Source organism: Microtus ochrogaster, chromosome 2 (assembly GCF_000317375.1).
Source record: "Microtus ochrogaster isolate Prairie Vole_2 chromosome 2, MicOch1.0, whole genome shotgun sequence".
NCBI classification, from domain to species: domain Eukaryota; kingdom Metazoa; phylum Chordata; class Mammalia; order Rodentia; family Cricetidae; genus Microtus; species Microtus ochrogaster.
This window is the reverse complement of record NC_022010.1, coordinates 19,769,349-19,781,921: the sequence shown is the minus strand read 5'-3', so window position 1 is coordinate 19,781,921 and position 12,573 is coordinate 19,769,349. Positions and strand designations below refer to the sequence as shown.

General features: G+C 44.9%; 1 protein-coding gene and 1 pseudogene across 1 annotated transcript in view; one reads left to right on the top strand and one right to left on the bottom strand.

The window, feature by feature from the left end:
• The first annotated feature begins 3,623 nt into the window (after positions 1 to 3,623).
• Positions 3,624 to 12,573, top strand: part of LOC101991134 (zinc finger protein 11) — a 39,059-nt gene continuing 30,109 nt past the window's right edge. The window contains exon 1 of the mRNA XM_026786344.1: positions 3,624 to 3,715. Within this exon, the coding sequence (XP_026642145.1) occupies positions 3,713 to 3,715 (3 nt within the window). The 5' untranslated portion in view covers positions 3,624 to 3,712. The remainder of the gene's footprint in view (positions 3,716 to 12,573) is intronic.
• LOC101997680 overlaps positions 10,305 to 12,573 on the bottom strand; it is a 3,420-nt pseudogene continuing 1,151 nt past the window's right edge.

The following is a 12,573-nucleotide window of genomic DNA, read 5'->3' as shown; positions in this document are numbered from 1 at the left end:
TTCTTCTTCTTCTTCTTCTTCTTCTTCTTCTTCTTCTTCTTCTTCTTCTTCTTCTTCTTCTTCTTCTTCTTCTTCTTCTTCTTCTCTATATCTTCTCTGTATAGTGTATAGTCTTGGCTGTTCTGGAACTCATTCTGTAGACCTGTAGAGGCTGGCCTCGTACTCACAAAGATCCTCTTGCCTCTGCCTCCTGAGTACTGGGATTAAAGGTGTGCACAACCACTGTCCAGTCCAGAAAACATTTCTTGGTCCTAGCGTCTTCAAGAGTGACGTCTTGAAGCTTTAGCTCCCCCACATTCTTTGTGAGAGGGTCTCATGATGTATCCCTAAATGGCCTGAAACTTGTTTTGTAGACCAAGTTGGCCTCAAGAGCACAGAGGTTTGTCTGGCTCTGCCTCCCAAGTGCTGGGATTAGTGTGTCCATCACAGGCTCCGTTTCTAGCTTTCCTACAGCTTCATTCACTGCCCTCTCCTGCAGTCAGTTTGATTCTGATACACATTGCCTGCCTTCTCAGGTCTTCCTTGCAAACCCCGGTGGGACTGGAAGGTTGTGGTGGTGCACGCCTTTAATCCCAGCAATTGGGAGGCAGAGGCAGGCGGATCTCTGTGAGTTTGAGGGCAGCCTGGTCTGCAGAGTGAGTTCCAGGACAAGCTCCAAAGCTACAGAGAAAACCTTTCTTGAACAATACAATACAAAACAACAACAAAACCCCAAAACCAAACCAAACCAAAACAATAACAACAACAACAAAAACCCAGTGGGGGCCATAGTACGCATAGTGTAGTGTATACATATCTACAAAGCCAGTACCTCGTGGATGACGCCATAGCCAACTACCAGCTGGAGCAGTAGAGAGTCACTCTTGGAACAGCGCTACAGCAACTTCTAAGTGCTTGGGAACCCGAGCCCAGGAAACTCGTCTTTGGGTGGACTTGTGGTAGCAGGGTTCCCCACTGGCACTCTCTTCTCAAATAAAAGTTTTTCAGATGAGTTAACAATTTGTTATCCTGGAACCTAAGGTAGGTGGCATTTGGTTAATTTGTCCCTGGTAAAGTTCTTGGCGTCTCTTAAACAGACATAAGACTAAATTTTTAACAATAAAAATTTCAAGTCCATGACTTTTAACTTGAACCTTTTTCTGGCCAGGGACCATGTTTTTTCAAATCATTATGCTCTGTGTCTTTTTTTTTCTTCCAAATTCTCACTGTCCACCTGACTAAAAGCAGTCAGCAATAATCATGCCACATTTGAATGTCAGGCTGTCTTGAAATTTCCTCTGGTAAATTTAATTAGTCCAACACCATTAAACTCAGCCCCTCACAAAGCTTCAGAATGTGAACAAGATATACAAACTCTTTGCCTGTTGTTAAGAAAAATGGCCTTTGGTCCAATTCCCAATAAAATTCCCTTCCTATTTTAAATCTCATGAGCAGTTTTAGTTACTGCAGATATTCTGGTTGTATTAGTTACTACAGATATTCTGGTTGCATTAGTTACTACTGATATTCTGGTTGTATTAGTTAGTACTAATATTCTGGTTGTATTAGTTACCACAGATATTCTGGTTGCATTAGTTACTACTAATACTCTGATTGCATTAGTTACTTTGCTGTTACTGTAATAAAAATACCCCAAGCAAGGCAACTTTTAGAAGGAGAGTTTATTTGTGCTTCCATCTTCAGAGGAATGAGTTCACCAGGGTAAGGAAGCATGGCTGCAAGCAGGTATGGTGGCCAGAGCAGGAAGCTGATGGATCACGTCCTCAACCTCAGTCCCAAAGCAGAGAGAGTGAACTGGAAGTAGGGTGGGGCTATGACATTTAAAGCCCACCCCCAGTGACATACTTCCTCCAGCAAGGTTGCACCACCTCCCCAAGTGATGCCACCAACAGGGAACCCAGTGTGCAAATGCTCGAGCCTCTGGGAGGATGGTTTGCTCTTCTGAGCTCCCCCCAAAGTCATCTATTCAACAGTCTAGGGTTTCTACACAGCTCTAAATTCTCCCAAATTCCGTCTACAGACTAGTTGAAGGGGCCTAAGAGCCTCATGGTCAGGCTTAGTCTCAAGAACCACACTTCTCTGGTGCCAGTCTCCTTTCGTCCCTGTCTTAGTTACTTTCATGTAGCTGTGATCGAATGCCATTGTAAGGGAATGAAGGAAGGGAGAGTTTCATTTCGGCTTATGGTTCCGGAGGGAGAAGAGTTCATCGTCACCAGGCTGGGGAAGTGAGGCAGTCATCAGTAAGGGCTTCCGTCTGGAAGCACAGACAGGAAGCAGGGAGTGCCAACTCAAAATGGCTCACGCTGCCGTTAAACTCTGAACACCCCCACATACTTCCTCTAGCGAGGTCACACTTCCTAGGTCACACTCAGTTTGAGCCACACTTCCCCAGGCAGCACCAACTGGGGACCAGGGATTCAAATGCCAGAGACTATGGGGGGACATTTTTCATTCAAACCACTGTACTACAGATTGCATACATACAAACCCCCCTTTCCCATTACTGTGGACAACTTACTGGACACAGATAATAAATATTGCAAGAATAAAGATTTTGGCTAATGGTTTTTAATAATTCAGTCTATTTATATTGAACATAGGTGTAAGCAAGGGCTAAAAATAGAAAGGGAAGCATTTAGGAAAAAGGGAGTATATGCTTGGGTGCAGGTACAGACCCCCACCTTGCTTTCTTCAGTAAATGGTATGGTTCCTTGGGTGTACTGGGTGGGAGGACAGTCGATCCCTTGAAACTGAGGGCCACAAAGATTTCATTAGAGTTCAGTCGGGATTGGTGGCATTGAGTCATCCAGTTTCCTCAAAACAGCCCCCCAAACAAACAAACAAACAGACAAACAAAATCAACAACAAAAGAGTTAAGACATTGTTTTTTTCCCTTTTGTAAATGAAGTTCATGATCTTGTTTGTGTAATTTCCCGACGGTTACATCTGGGAATTAGCAAGGCCCTATACACAGACCATAATCATGGCTCACTGCATCTTAACACTCTTATTTAAAATGTCTGGGTTTTTGTTTGTGTTTTGGTGAAACAGGATCTCATTATATAGCTCTTACCGGTCTGGAACTCTGTAAAACTAGCCTGGACTCCAACTCACAGAGATCCTGCCTCTGCCTCCCCAGTCCTGGGGTTAAAGGTGTGAGTCACCTCTTGAAATGTCTTAGTGTAAAAGGTATGTTGTCGTTATTAAGTAATCTTTTTAACACATTTTGTTCTTTGTGCTGATTTTTTTTTTTAATTATGCTGGAATTCTTGGTTTTCAGCTGGCAAGAGTTTAATCAGGTTAGGGCCTTCTTTTTCTTTCCACCTCCTTGGATTGCTGATATTCACTGAAGGTGCAACTATGTCACGGGTGTATGTCAGCCAACAAGGAGGCTCTGCCTTAAAGAGCTCAAATCAGTCATTTTGTCCAGACTCCGTCTCACATTGGTAACACGCACTGTCATTCATGGCTTAAGAGCCTGAATCCTTGTCCAATCAGGGGTATCTGCTTGAGAGGAGGGCAGCTTGGTGGGCTTTGTGTGGGTGTCACCAATGTGGCTGGTGTCTGTCTCCTCCCTGGAACCCAGAGGCTCAGAGCTGGGAGAGTCACTCTGAGGAGGTTGGGTCACCCGGAACCTGGAGATCCGGGAACCTTGACACCCGGACAGGCCGGACCGCGACACAGCGGAAACGAGCCGTTCCGGAATCTCGACATGGTGAGTGGGCCCGGCCTCCGAGTGGTGAGGGCTGCGCTGCATCTGCGGTCCCGCTCCCGATCTGTTCCTGTTGTGATGGCTCTCTCGGTCCCCCAGCGAGGGGACGGGACTGGTGGTCCGCTGCTCCTCGGTGTCCTTTGCGCCCTGGCTATGTGGCGATGGCGGGGTCTTGGGGACGACCCGACTCCCGATGTGTGGGTCCTGCCTGAGAGGAGCTCTGGGCTGGAGGTCAAACCCCTTCCACCCCCGGTCCTGAGTTTCCGAATGCGTGGTCATCATCCTTGCAGGACCTGCCCACGCAGCCTGCGGGGGCGGTAAAATTCTTATTACAGTTTTAAAAAAAATTATATGTGTGAGGCTGTGTGATGTAAATGCAGGTGCCCTAAGGCCAGAAGAGAAATCAGATCCGCTGGAGCTGGAGTTGGGAGTGCGGTGAACTGGGGTCCTCTTGGGGGTAGTAAATCCTTAAGATATCCTTTCCCACCTGCAACTCGCAACTGTCTGGCGTCTATTTCAAACAGACCCGTGTTTTATATACTAGTTGGCATTTTTTTTGGGGGGGGGGAGTTCAAGACAGGGTTTCTCTGTGTAGCCCTGGCTGTCCTGGCACTCACTCTGTAGACCAGGCTGGCCTCGAACTCAGAGATTCACCTGCTTTTGCCTCCGCTGTGATTAAAGACGTGCACCACCACACCCGGCTCTAGTTGGCATTTTAAAAAGATACCTACTGTTGGGTTGGAACCTCCAGCTCGCTGGTATATAACCCAGAAAGCCCCATTCCTGTCTCTCGTCAAACCCCGCCATCTCAGAGAATTTCCAAGAAAGAAAAGGCGTCAAAAAACCCCGTTCCACATTCTTGGTGACTATTGCAACTTCCTACCCTGTTGACTCCAGCAGCCCAAGTTCCCACCTAAGCATTCAACTTGATGTTCGGTTGGAACCTCGGGCTCACTTCTGCACGGTCTCCAGTCTGAGAAGCCCCATTCCTGTCTCTCCAAAACCTGCCCACTCGGAGAATCCCCAAACACCTAGGATTGTGGCTGCTGGACCATGTGGTCAATCAGTTTTTATTTAAGAACCGTCACACCCTTTTTTAAAAGAAAATCGCTATACAAGATTTATGACCCTACCAACAAAGTACAAGAGTTTTCTCTTACTCCATGTCATGTCCTTTCAAACACGACAGAAGATCTCTGTATGCACACCAAGCTAACCTTGAGTCATTTTGCAGTTTTTTTGACAATAGCCTTTCTAACATCCCTGACAGCAGCGGATCTGTTATTTGCTATATTAAATCCCTGCTCTATGTTAATATCTAGAGTGTAGCCTGGAGAGATGGCTTAGCAGTTAAGAGCATGGGCTGCTCTTCGAAAGGTCCTGAGTTCAATTCCCAGCACCCACTTGGTGGTTCGCAACTGTCTATAGCTGTTGTCCCATGGGATACGATGCCCTCTTTGGTATGCAGATGAATGTGCAGACAAAACAGCCATATACATAAAACAGATACATCTTTTAAAAATATATATCCAGAGTGTCCTGTAGCCCCTACCAGAGCGAGCAGCAAATTTCTTCCAAGGATGTATAGGATTCTGTGAGGTTTTTGTTTCTTTAAATCCCTTTTCTGGAACTACTGGTGCCTATAGGCCTTGTATGGACTTATTCTCATATTCAAAATGTCCTTTGGCTTGTGGTCTAAGGAGATTTGTATGTCCTGTCTTCTTTGCTTTAAGAGCTCGAAGATACAGAATGTAGTCCCTTGAACACAAGATGATGAAGTCTAGTGTGTGGACAAACTTCTTATGGGACCTGAGAGACTGAAAGCTGGACAGGGGAGGTAGCTTAAGAAGTGCTGAGCTCCCAGCCAGTCTGGTAGAAACACTGTTCTCTCTTCTCTCCCTGATGAACACTCAATGGGAACCCAAAGAGAGCAGAGCAGTTGGCAATAGTGGGGAAAATGAGTGCTGAGAGAAACTTGGTGTTAAGGCCTTCTTTACCCCGGTCCCATTGGCTGCAGCGGGGAGTGTGTAAGCACCACTGTTGTTGTTCTTCTGTATGCTTAGCCTCTCCTTTCCCAGCTCTAGGTGAAACTGATAAATTCTCTTGAATGGATTTGTAGACAGAGTACATGTGTGTGTGTGTCGATTCATAGGGGTTCATCAGCCGCCTGTGTTTATTATATCATCTTGCCCCCTTAACTTATGATAAAGGAGTAAGTCACAAGACAATCCCACACCAGTCTGGAATTATGATTAATAAAAGGGTTATTTATTTAAAGGGAGAAACTTACAGATCACCGTCCTAGACAACAGCCCTCTGCACAACCAGGAAAAGAATCTGGTAGACAGAGGCGGAGTCCGAAGCAAGGGAGGGAGAGCATGCTAATGCTGCTTTTTTATGTCAACTAGACCACGCCCGAGTGGGCTGCTATCTTAAAGGCTACTGGCTGAAGGAGTGGAAGGAGCTCCCGCAGCACTTCTCCCTTTTGTTTAAGTAAGAGAGTTCTAAACCTACTACAAAATTATATACAATAAGAATAAATATCCTATTCTAACTAGCCTAACTCTTGTATAATAAATAACTTGGCCAAGTCATGAGAGGAAAGTAACTACATTTATCTAGTCTTCAACCCATCAAAGATCTGAGAAGAGAAATAATGTTACCCGAGTAATTAGGAAGTGCAGTCAAACAACTTCTAAAACATGCAGCAAATCACAGAGACAACTAGCTACCTGGGCAATCACCCAAGGTCACATTTGCAGCGTTGAAGCAACCAACTTTGGCTAAGGCCTAGAATAACTGACAGATTATTTTTAAAGGCAAGAAAAAATTTAAAACCATCTTACTCTGTCTTGGCAAGATTTGACAGTTCTGCATATCCATTTTCAGATACTATGTATTTTGTCAGTAGTTGAGGTATGGGCAGTTTCTTGTCCAGAGGCCAGCTTTGCCAAGAAGACAAGCTCCAGGTGGAGTGTCCTTGGTGCTCAACAATCTCTAGGAAATAGATCGGTGTTTTGGGAGCAATTGTGTCTCTTTACCACAGAACTCTAAGTTAGATTAAATGCCATTTTCTACAGCTCTTTGAAGAGGTTGAAGATTATTTATTTATACAGAATATAATCTCTACATATCTAAAAAACCAATTTGTCTAACTATAAATATGACAAACAGATGACTATTAATCTATAATTCTTAATACCTATCTAACTTAAAGACTAAGACAATAAACAACTGTGTAATAAATGAGGACAGTGACCTCCAAATGTAAACAATGTACAAGTATACACTGTAATATGGTAAATATATACATATCAATACATAAACAATATATAAGTATCTTAATCAGAGGTAGAAATGTACACTGCAATATGGTAAATATATATCAATATATAAAAATGTTTTAAACAGAGGTAGAAGCATGCATGCATACAATATTCAATATAATTTAACTTTGTATCCATATACAAGAATCTATGCCAATGTAATTTCTATAAACAACAACTCACAAATACCAATCTATTGTCCCATCATCCAATTTCCCTCTTTTTTTTCCAAAAGATCCCTGAGCTTATAAAATTCCTCCCCCAACCCTCAACCGTATACCAATTATAATCAACCCCTAAATGATGTCCCTAAACCCGAGAATAAACTTTGCTGGGAGAGGGGACATCGTCCTCTAGAATTATTCATGAATGGTAATCACAGCATACGGAGGGGAATACCACATTATCCTCCTATTTATTCTCTCTGCCTGCCAGCCTCGCCTAGCCCTCTACTGGCTGTCTATTGGCCATTTAGCTTTTTATTAGACCAATAAGGTGTCTTAGGCAAGCAAGATGAAACAGCAACACATCTTTACATAATTAAACAAATGCAACACAAATGTACCACATCTTTACATCGTTAAACAAATGCAGAATAAACAAACACCCCATTTACACAGTTAAAGTAATATTCCACAGCATACACAAATGTAATACGTCTTTTTTGTTTGTTTGTTTGAGACAGGGTTTCTGTGTAGCTTTGGAGCCTGTTCTGAAAGGCACTTTGTAGAACAAGCTGACCTTGAGCTCACAGAGATTCCAACTGCTTCTGCCTCCTGAGTGCTGGGATTGAAGGCGTGTGCCACCACTGCCTGGCCAAATGTAACATCTTTATGTAGTTAAATAATCCACAACAAACAAACCCACATTAGCCTACTGGAGAAGGAGACACCATGGAGAGGAGAATCAAAGTGCTCCTGTTCATGCCAGATCCTCATCACCTAATCACAAACCAGAAGGAACCCGAGTCCCACCTATATTGCTGAGCATCGAAGAATATGAGCTAATAAGTTTTGGAGTGATTTGGGGTCCTGTGTGTCTTAGTTACTTTTCAATTGATGTGACAAAACACGATGACCAAAGTTACTTATAAAAGAAAGTGTTTAACTTGGGACTCACAGTTCCAGAGGGTGAGCGTCCATGACCATTATGGTGGGGGCATGGCAGCAGGCAGGTGGCTACAGTGCTGGAGCAGTAGCCCAGAGCTCACATCTTGATCCGCAAGCACAAGTCAGAGAGACAATAGCTCCGAATGGTGTGGACTGTTGAAACCTTAAGGTCCGCCCCCACTGACACACCTTCTCACCAAGGCCACACCTCTTAATCCTTCCCAAACAGCTCCACCAAGCGGGGACCAAGTATTCAAAAATATGAGCCCATGGGGCCACTATTCAAACTACTACACCATATTTATGTCCCCATTATTGAAGGCTAGTAGAATCCTGTGACATGTTGAATGCAAGCTATCTGGCAACCGGTACTGCCTTATAGTTTCTGATTCCAGTGTCCTCAGATGTAAAGTTCTATTTACAATTTGAGCTATATAAATGCATACATGCAGTTGATGCTTGAACTTGGATACCACAAGAGAAAAGGAACTCCAGTCTGACCATTGGACCCACAACCAAGATGCAAAATAAGTTTCATTTAACCCGGAGTCCAGTGCTATGCACAGCACAGAACACATGGGGTTGCCTCTTCCTGGAGTTCCTTATTTGGTGACTGACCTCTGACTAGGGATTGGCCTGCACCCAGCAGCAGCAGCCGGGAAATAGTAGTCTAGCTTTAGATGCTTTGTGGCAGCAGTCTTAGGGCATTGTCTGTCCTGTACCTGATGAGACATGTTAGGGAAAGGCATTTCCTCACCTCTGGCATGAAAAGGAGGCATACAGGCCCTTCACTTCCCTGAGTTAGGAGGACCCATGGCTTTAAAGCTGCGTCTCCAGGCTTAAAGTAGAGTTTGGAAGATGTCCGGTTTCCCTGCCTAGTATAACTTCTTACAGGGGGGAAACATACACTGCAGATTGTGGGGGCAGAGTGCCCACCACAGCTCTCCACAATATTGATAACCAAATATTGCTATGGATTATGATCATTGTTAAATAAAAACGGATTGGCTGATAGCTGGGCAGGAAGAGATTGAGTGTGAGAGCCAGAGAAAACTAAACGTTGATAAAAATCGTGGGTTAATTCAAGTGTAAGAGTTAGCTAGTAACAAGCCTGAGCTATCAGCCAAGCATTTATAAGTAATAGAGGCCTCTGTGTGGTAATTTGGGAAGTGGCTGCCAGGTATTTGGAAGTTGCTGGGGACAGAAAGGTCTGTTTGTAGTCTCTGTAATGGCTCAAATGTTCATATCAGGCCCAACCCTTTCCATCTTTGCTGTTTAATCAGTCACGTCTGCCACAAACTGCTCAGGCTTTCGGATCATCTAGAAACTCAGTAGCATGGCATATGACTTTCTGTTCATTTTTCCCCTAGGAACCCTAGCCTGATACAGAGCATCACATTTGCTCCTGGGTGGCCTGGGTAGTCTATTTAGTCTGCTGCACCTTTCCCCATCCCCACCATGTCCCTTGTACTTGGCAGGTTGAATTTATCTGCTTGTCAGACTCAGAGCGGTCAGAGCTCTCCCTCTTCATACAGATCACATTCAACTATGGAGCTCAGCAAAACCCCTGAAACAGCATACCACCTGAGGTCCCATGGTACTCCTAACACCCCTTATCACCCCCGAAGCCCCATCCTGCTGGAAGCCATCCCCAGCAGGGCATGTCCTGGCAGACGGTGTGAGGAGTCTGCGGGGGAAGGAGGTGAGCCAGGCTATGGCAGTGGTGAGATCTTGCAGCCTGACTGACTGGCAGCCAGAGTGCTTCTTTATTGATACAGAGTTTAGTAAGCAGAGATACATTCATGTTGCTCTGAGACATAGATCGTATCATTTTGATTTTGGACATGTGTTTCGCATCACTTTTGCTCATCTTTTAGTCATCGTTAATAAACTATGACAGAACAGAGTTATCATTTCCAATTATTTTTCCTCAAGTTTTTACATCATTAATAAATAGAGTAATCATTCTTATTCATTAACCCTATGGCCCAATTTTTACGAATCTAGAGGCATGTGACAACCTGCTCTCAGGCTGGTAGCTTTTGTAGCTACAAGGACACTAGATCAGACCAAAATCTTCAAGCCAGCCTGAGCATATGGCCATGTCCCAAGCAGTGTATTATTAACTCTTTTTTTTGTTGTTGTTTTTTAACTTTTAATGATGTAAACAAAAATATACCTAAAAGCGAAGCTTCTGGAAAAACTATTTGTTCTTCCCTGTCTTGTATCGTTCCTCATATTTGACCTTGGCCTCCCGCCTTGCCTTGCGTTTCAGGGCTGGGTCCCTAAAGACATCCTTGTTGACAACAGTTTTGTCCAGGGGGATGTCCACAGAGTACCTTGTGGGCATCAGGTGGTTGTAGTTATAAACCTTCACAAAGGACTTGATCTCGGATCTCTTGGCGACTTTCTTCTTGCCCATGGCAGCTGTCACTTTTCGGGGATAGCGGTCAATTCCAGCCACCAGGGCATGGCTGTAAGGGCGGTCTGAGGTGCCATCATCAATGTTTTTCACGATGATGGCTTTGCGTCTGGAGTAGCGTCCAGCCAGGACGAGCACCCCTTCTGCAGAGAACAAAGACAAGGAGCCGCTCAGAGTTCTAAAGCGGAAGGGCCCCAGGAGTGACTTTCCGTGTGCGAGCCCAGGTCCTAGGCCCGCGACTAGAGGTCGCTCGCCGCAGGCTAAGCCACCACGCCGCCCGCAGGTCCTGCTCGAGCGACGCGACTCTTCACGAAGCCGCCAGAGGCTCAGAGTCAGGAACGCGCCCAGCCACCCGACCCTGCCCGGGGCCCCGATGGCGGCGAATTGCAAGACCCTCCGTATTATTAACTCTTAATGATCAGAGTGCCCAAGAAAAATCCTCAGGCCAAAGATGCTGCAGTTATTATTCAAATTCTGGCATAATACAATGTTTATATTTTATACTTTTTATAGAATTTGTCGTCTATATGTCTAATCCTGGCTTCCATTGTTCCTTGGTCACATGACCCCACAGTGGCTCTGCATGAGGTAGCTTTCCTAAGAAAGGGAGGCCCTGACACCCCATTCCTTTATCATCTTTCCACTCCAGACTTTGCTCACCAGCGTAAGTCCCTCTGTAGGGCAGAGGTAACTCCAGATAATCTAACTTTATGCCCTATATGTCATGTGATTGCCTGAGTGTGTAGTGGGAAGAGGCTTGCAGTCTGAACTGTGGCCAACTCCTCTAGCCCACTGAATCTTGTTGACTTTTTAAAGTTTACTTTGTCTTGATTATCTTGTTCCTGTATAAGTATAGGGACAAATGTTTCATGAATGTCTCGTAGCCTCATAAAGAGACTTCTGGCTTCTCTATGTGTGTCACAACTTTCAAGGTGTAAGGGAGACCTTCAAGTAGATAAGGATGTCTCGCTAAAAGAGGGGGAGTAATATGTTCAGGGCTTCTCTTTCTGGTGAAGCTTAGAAGCAGTCCTCCTGGGAGAAGGCATACCAAATGAAATGATTCATAAGGACTTTTCCATAATCCAATATCTCTAAATTGTACAAATATTAAAGGTCCCTCAAGTACGCGACAGGAGATGAAAACCAAAGGTAGCATGGCAGCCAACGTGCGGCTCCGCTTTGCTGGGTCTGTCAGGCAGCTGCTGGCTTTATGACTTTTGCCATTACCACCAGATACGGTTGTGTCGCCATACCGTCCGTGAGGTCCTTCACCACCCCTGAAGCCTCGGACTACCCCTTAGATCCCATGCCACCCCTGAAGCACTGTACTATCCCCGAGATCCCATAACACCCCTGAAATCTCACACCCTAAAGCTCCACACCATTCCTGAGGCCCAAGCAAAATCGACATCACTTTAAAAACAAAACAAAAACCCTCTGCTGTGAACACGAACACAGTTTTATCAGATAACAGAATACTCATCTTGCAAACCCAGCTCTCATTAGGGCCTGTCTTTTCTGCTATTGCCTTCTAATCCCTGATGCTCATGGTCCCCTCAGGTAGTGACATCCAAGTGTCTCTAGTGGCTTATGTAAGCCAGTCTACTAAGGACTGATTTCCCTCCCATTACCTAGCCCTAGCCCTAGCCCTAGCCCTAACCCTAACCCCTGAGAGGTTGTAACTTTTATCTCAAGTAGTTTCTTCACTTCAATAGTATTGTGTAATATTTAATGATACAAAGATGTGTGGCGTTCTTTTATGTTGCATTTGTTTAACTCTGTAAAGCTGTGCTGCTTTGCCTGACTAAAATACCTGATTGGTCTAGCAAAGAGCGGAATGGCCAATAGCTAAGAAGGAGAGAGAAATAGGTGGGGTTGGCATGCAGAGAGAATAAATAGATGAAATCTAGGAACAGAGGGAGGAGCGAGAGAAGGAGAGGAGAACAGGGGCCAGCCACCCAGCCACCCAGCCACCCAGCCACCCAGCCACCCAGCCACCCAGCC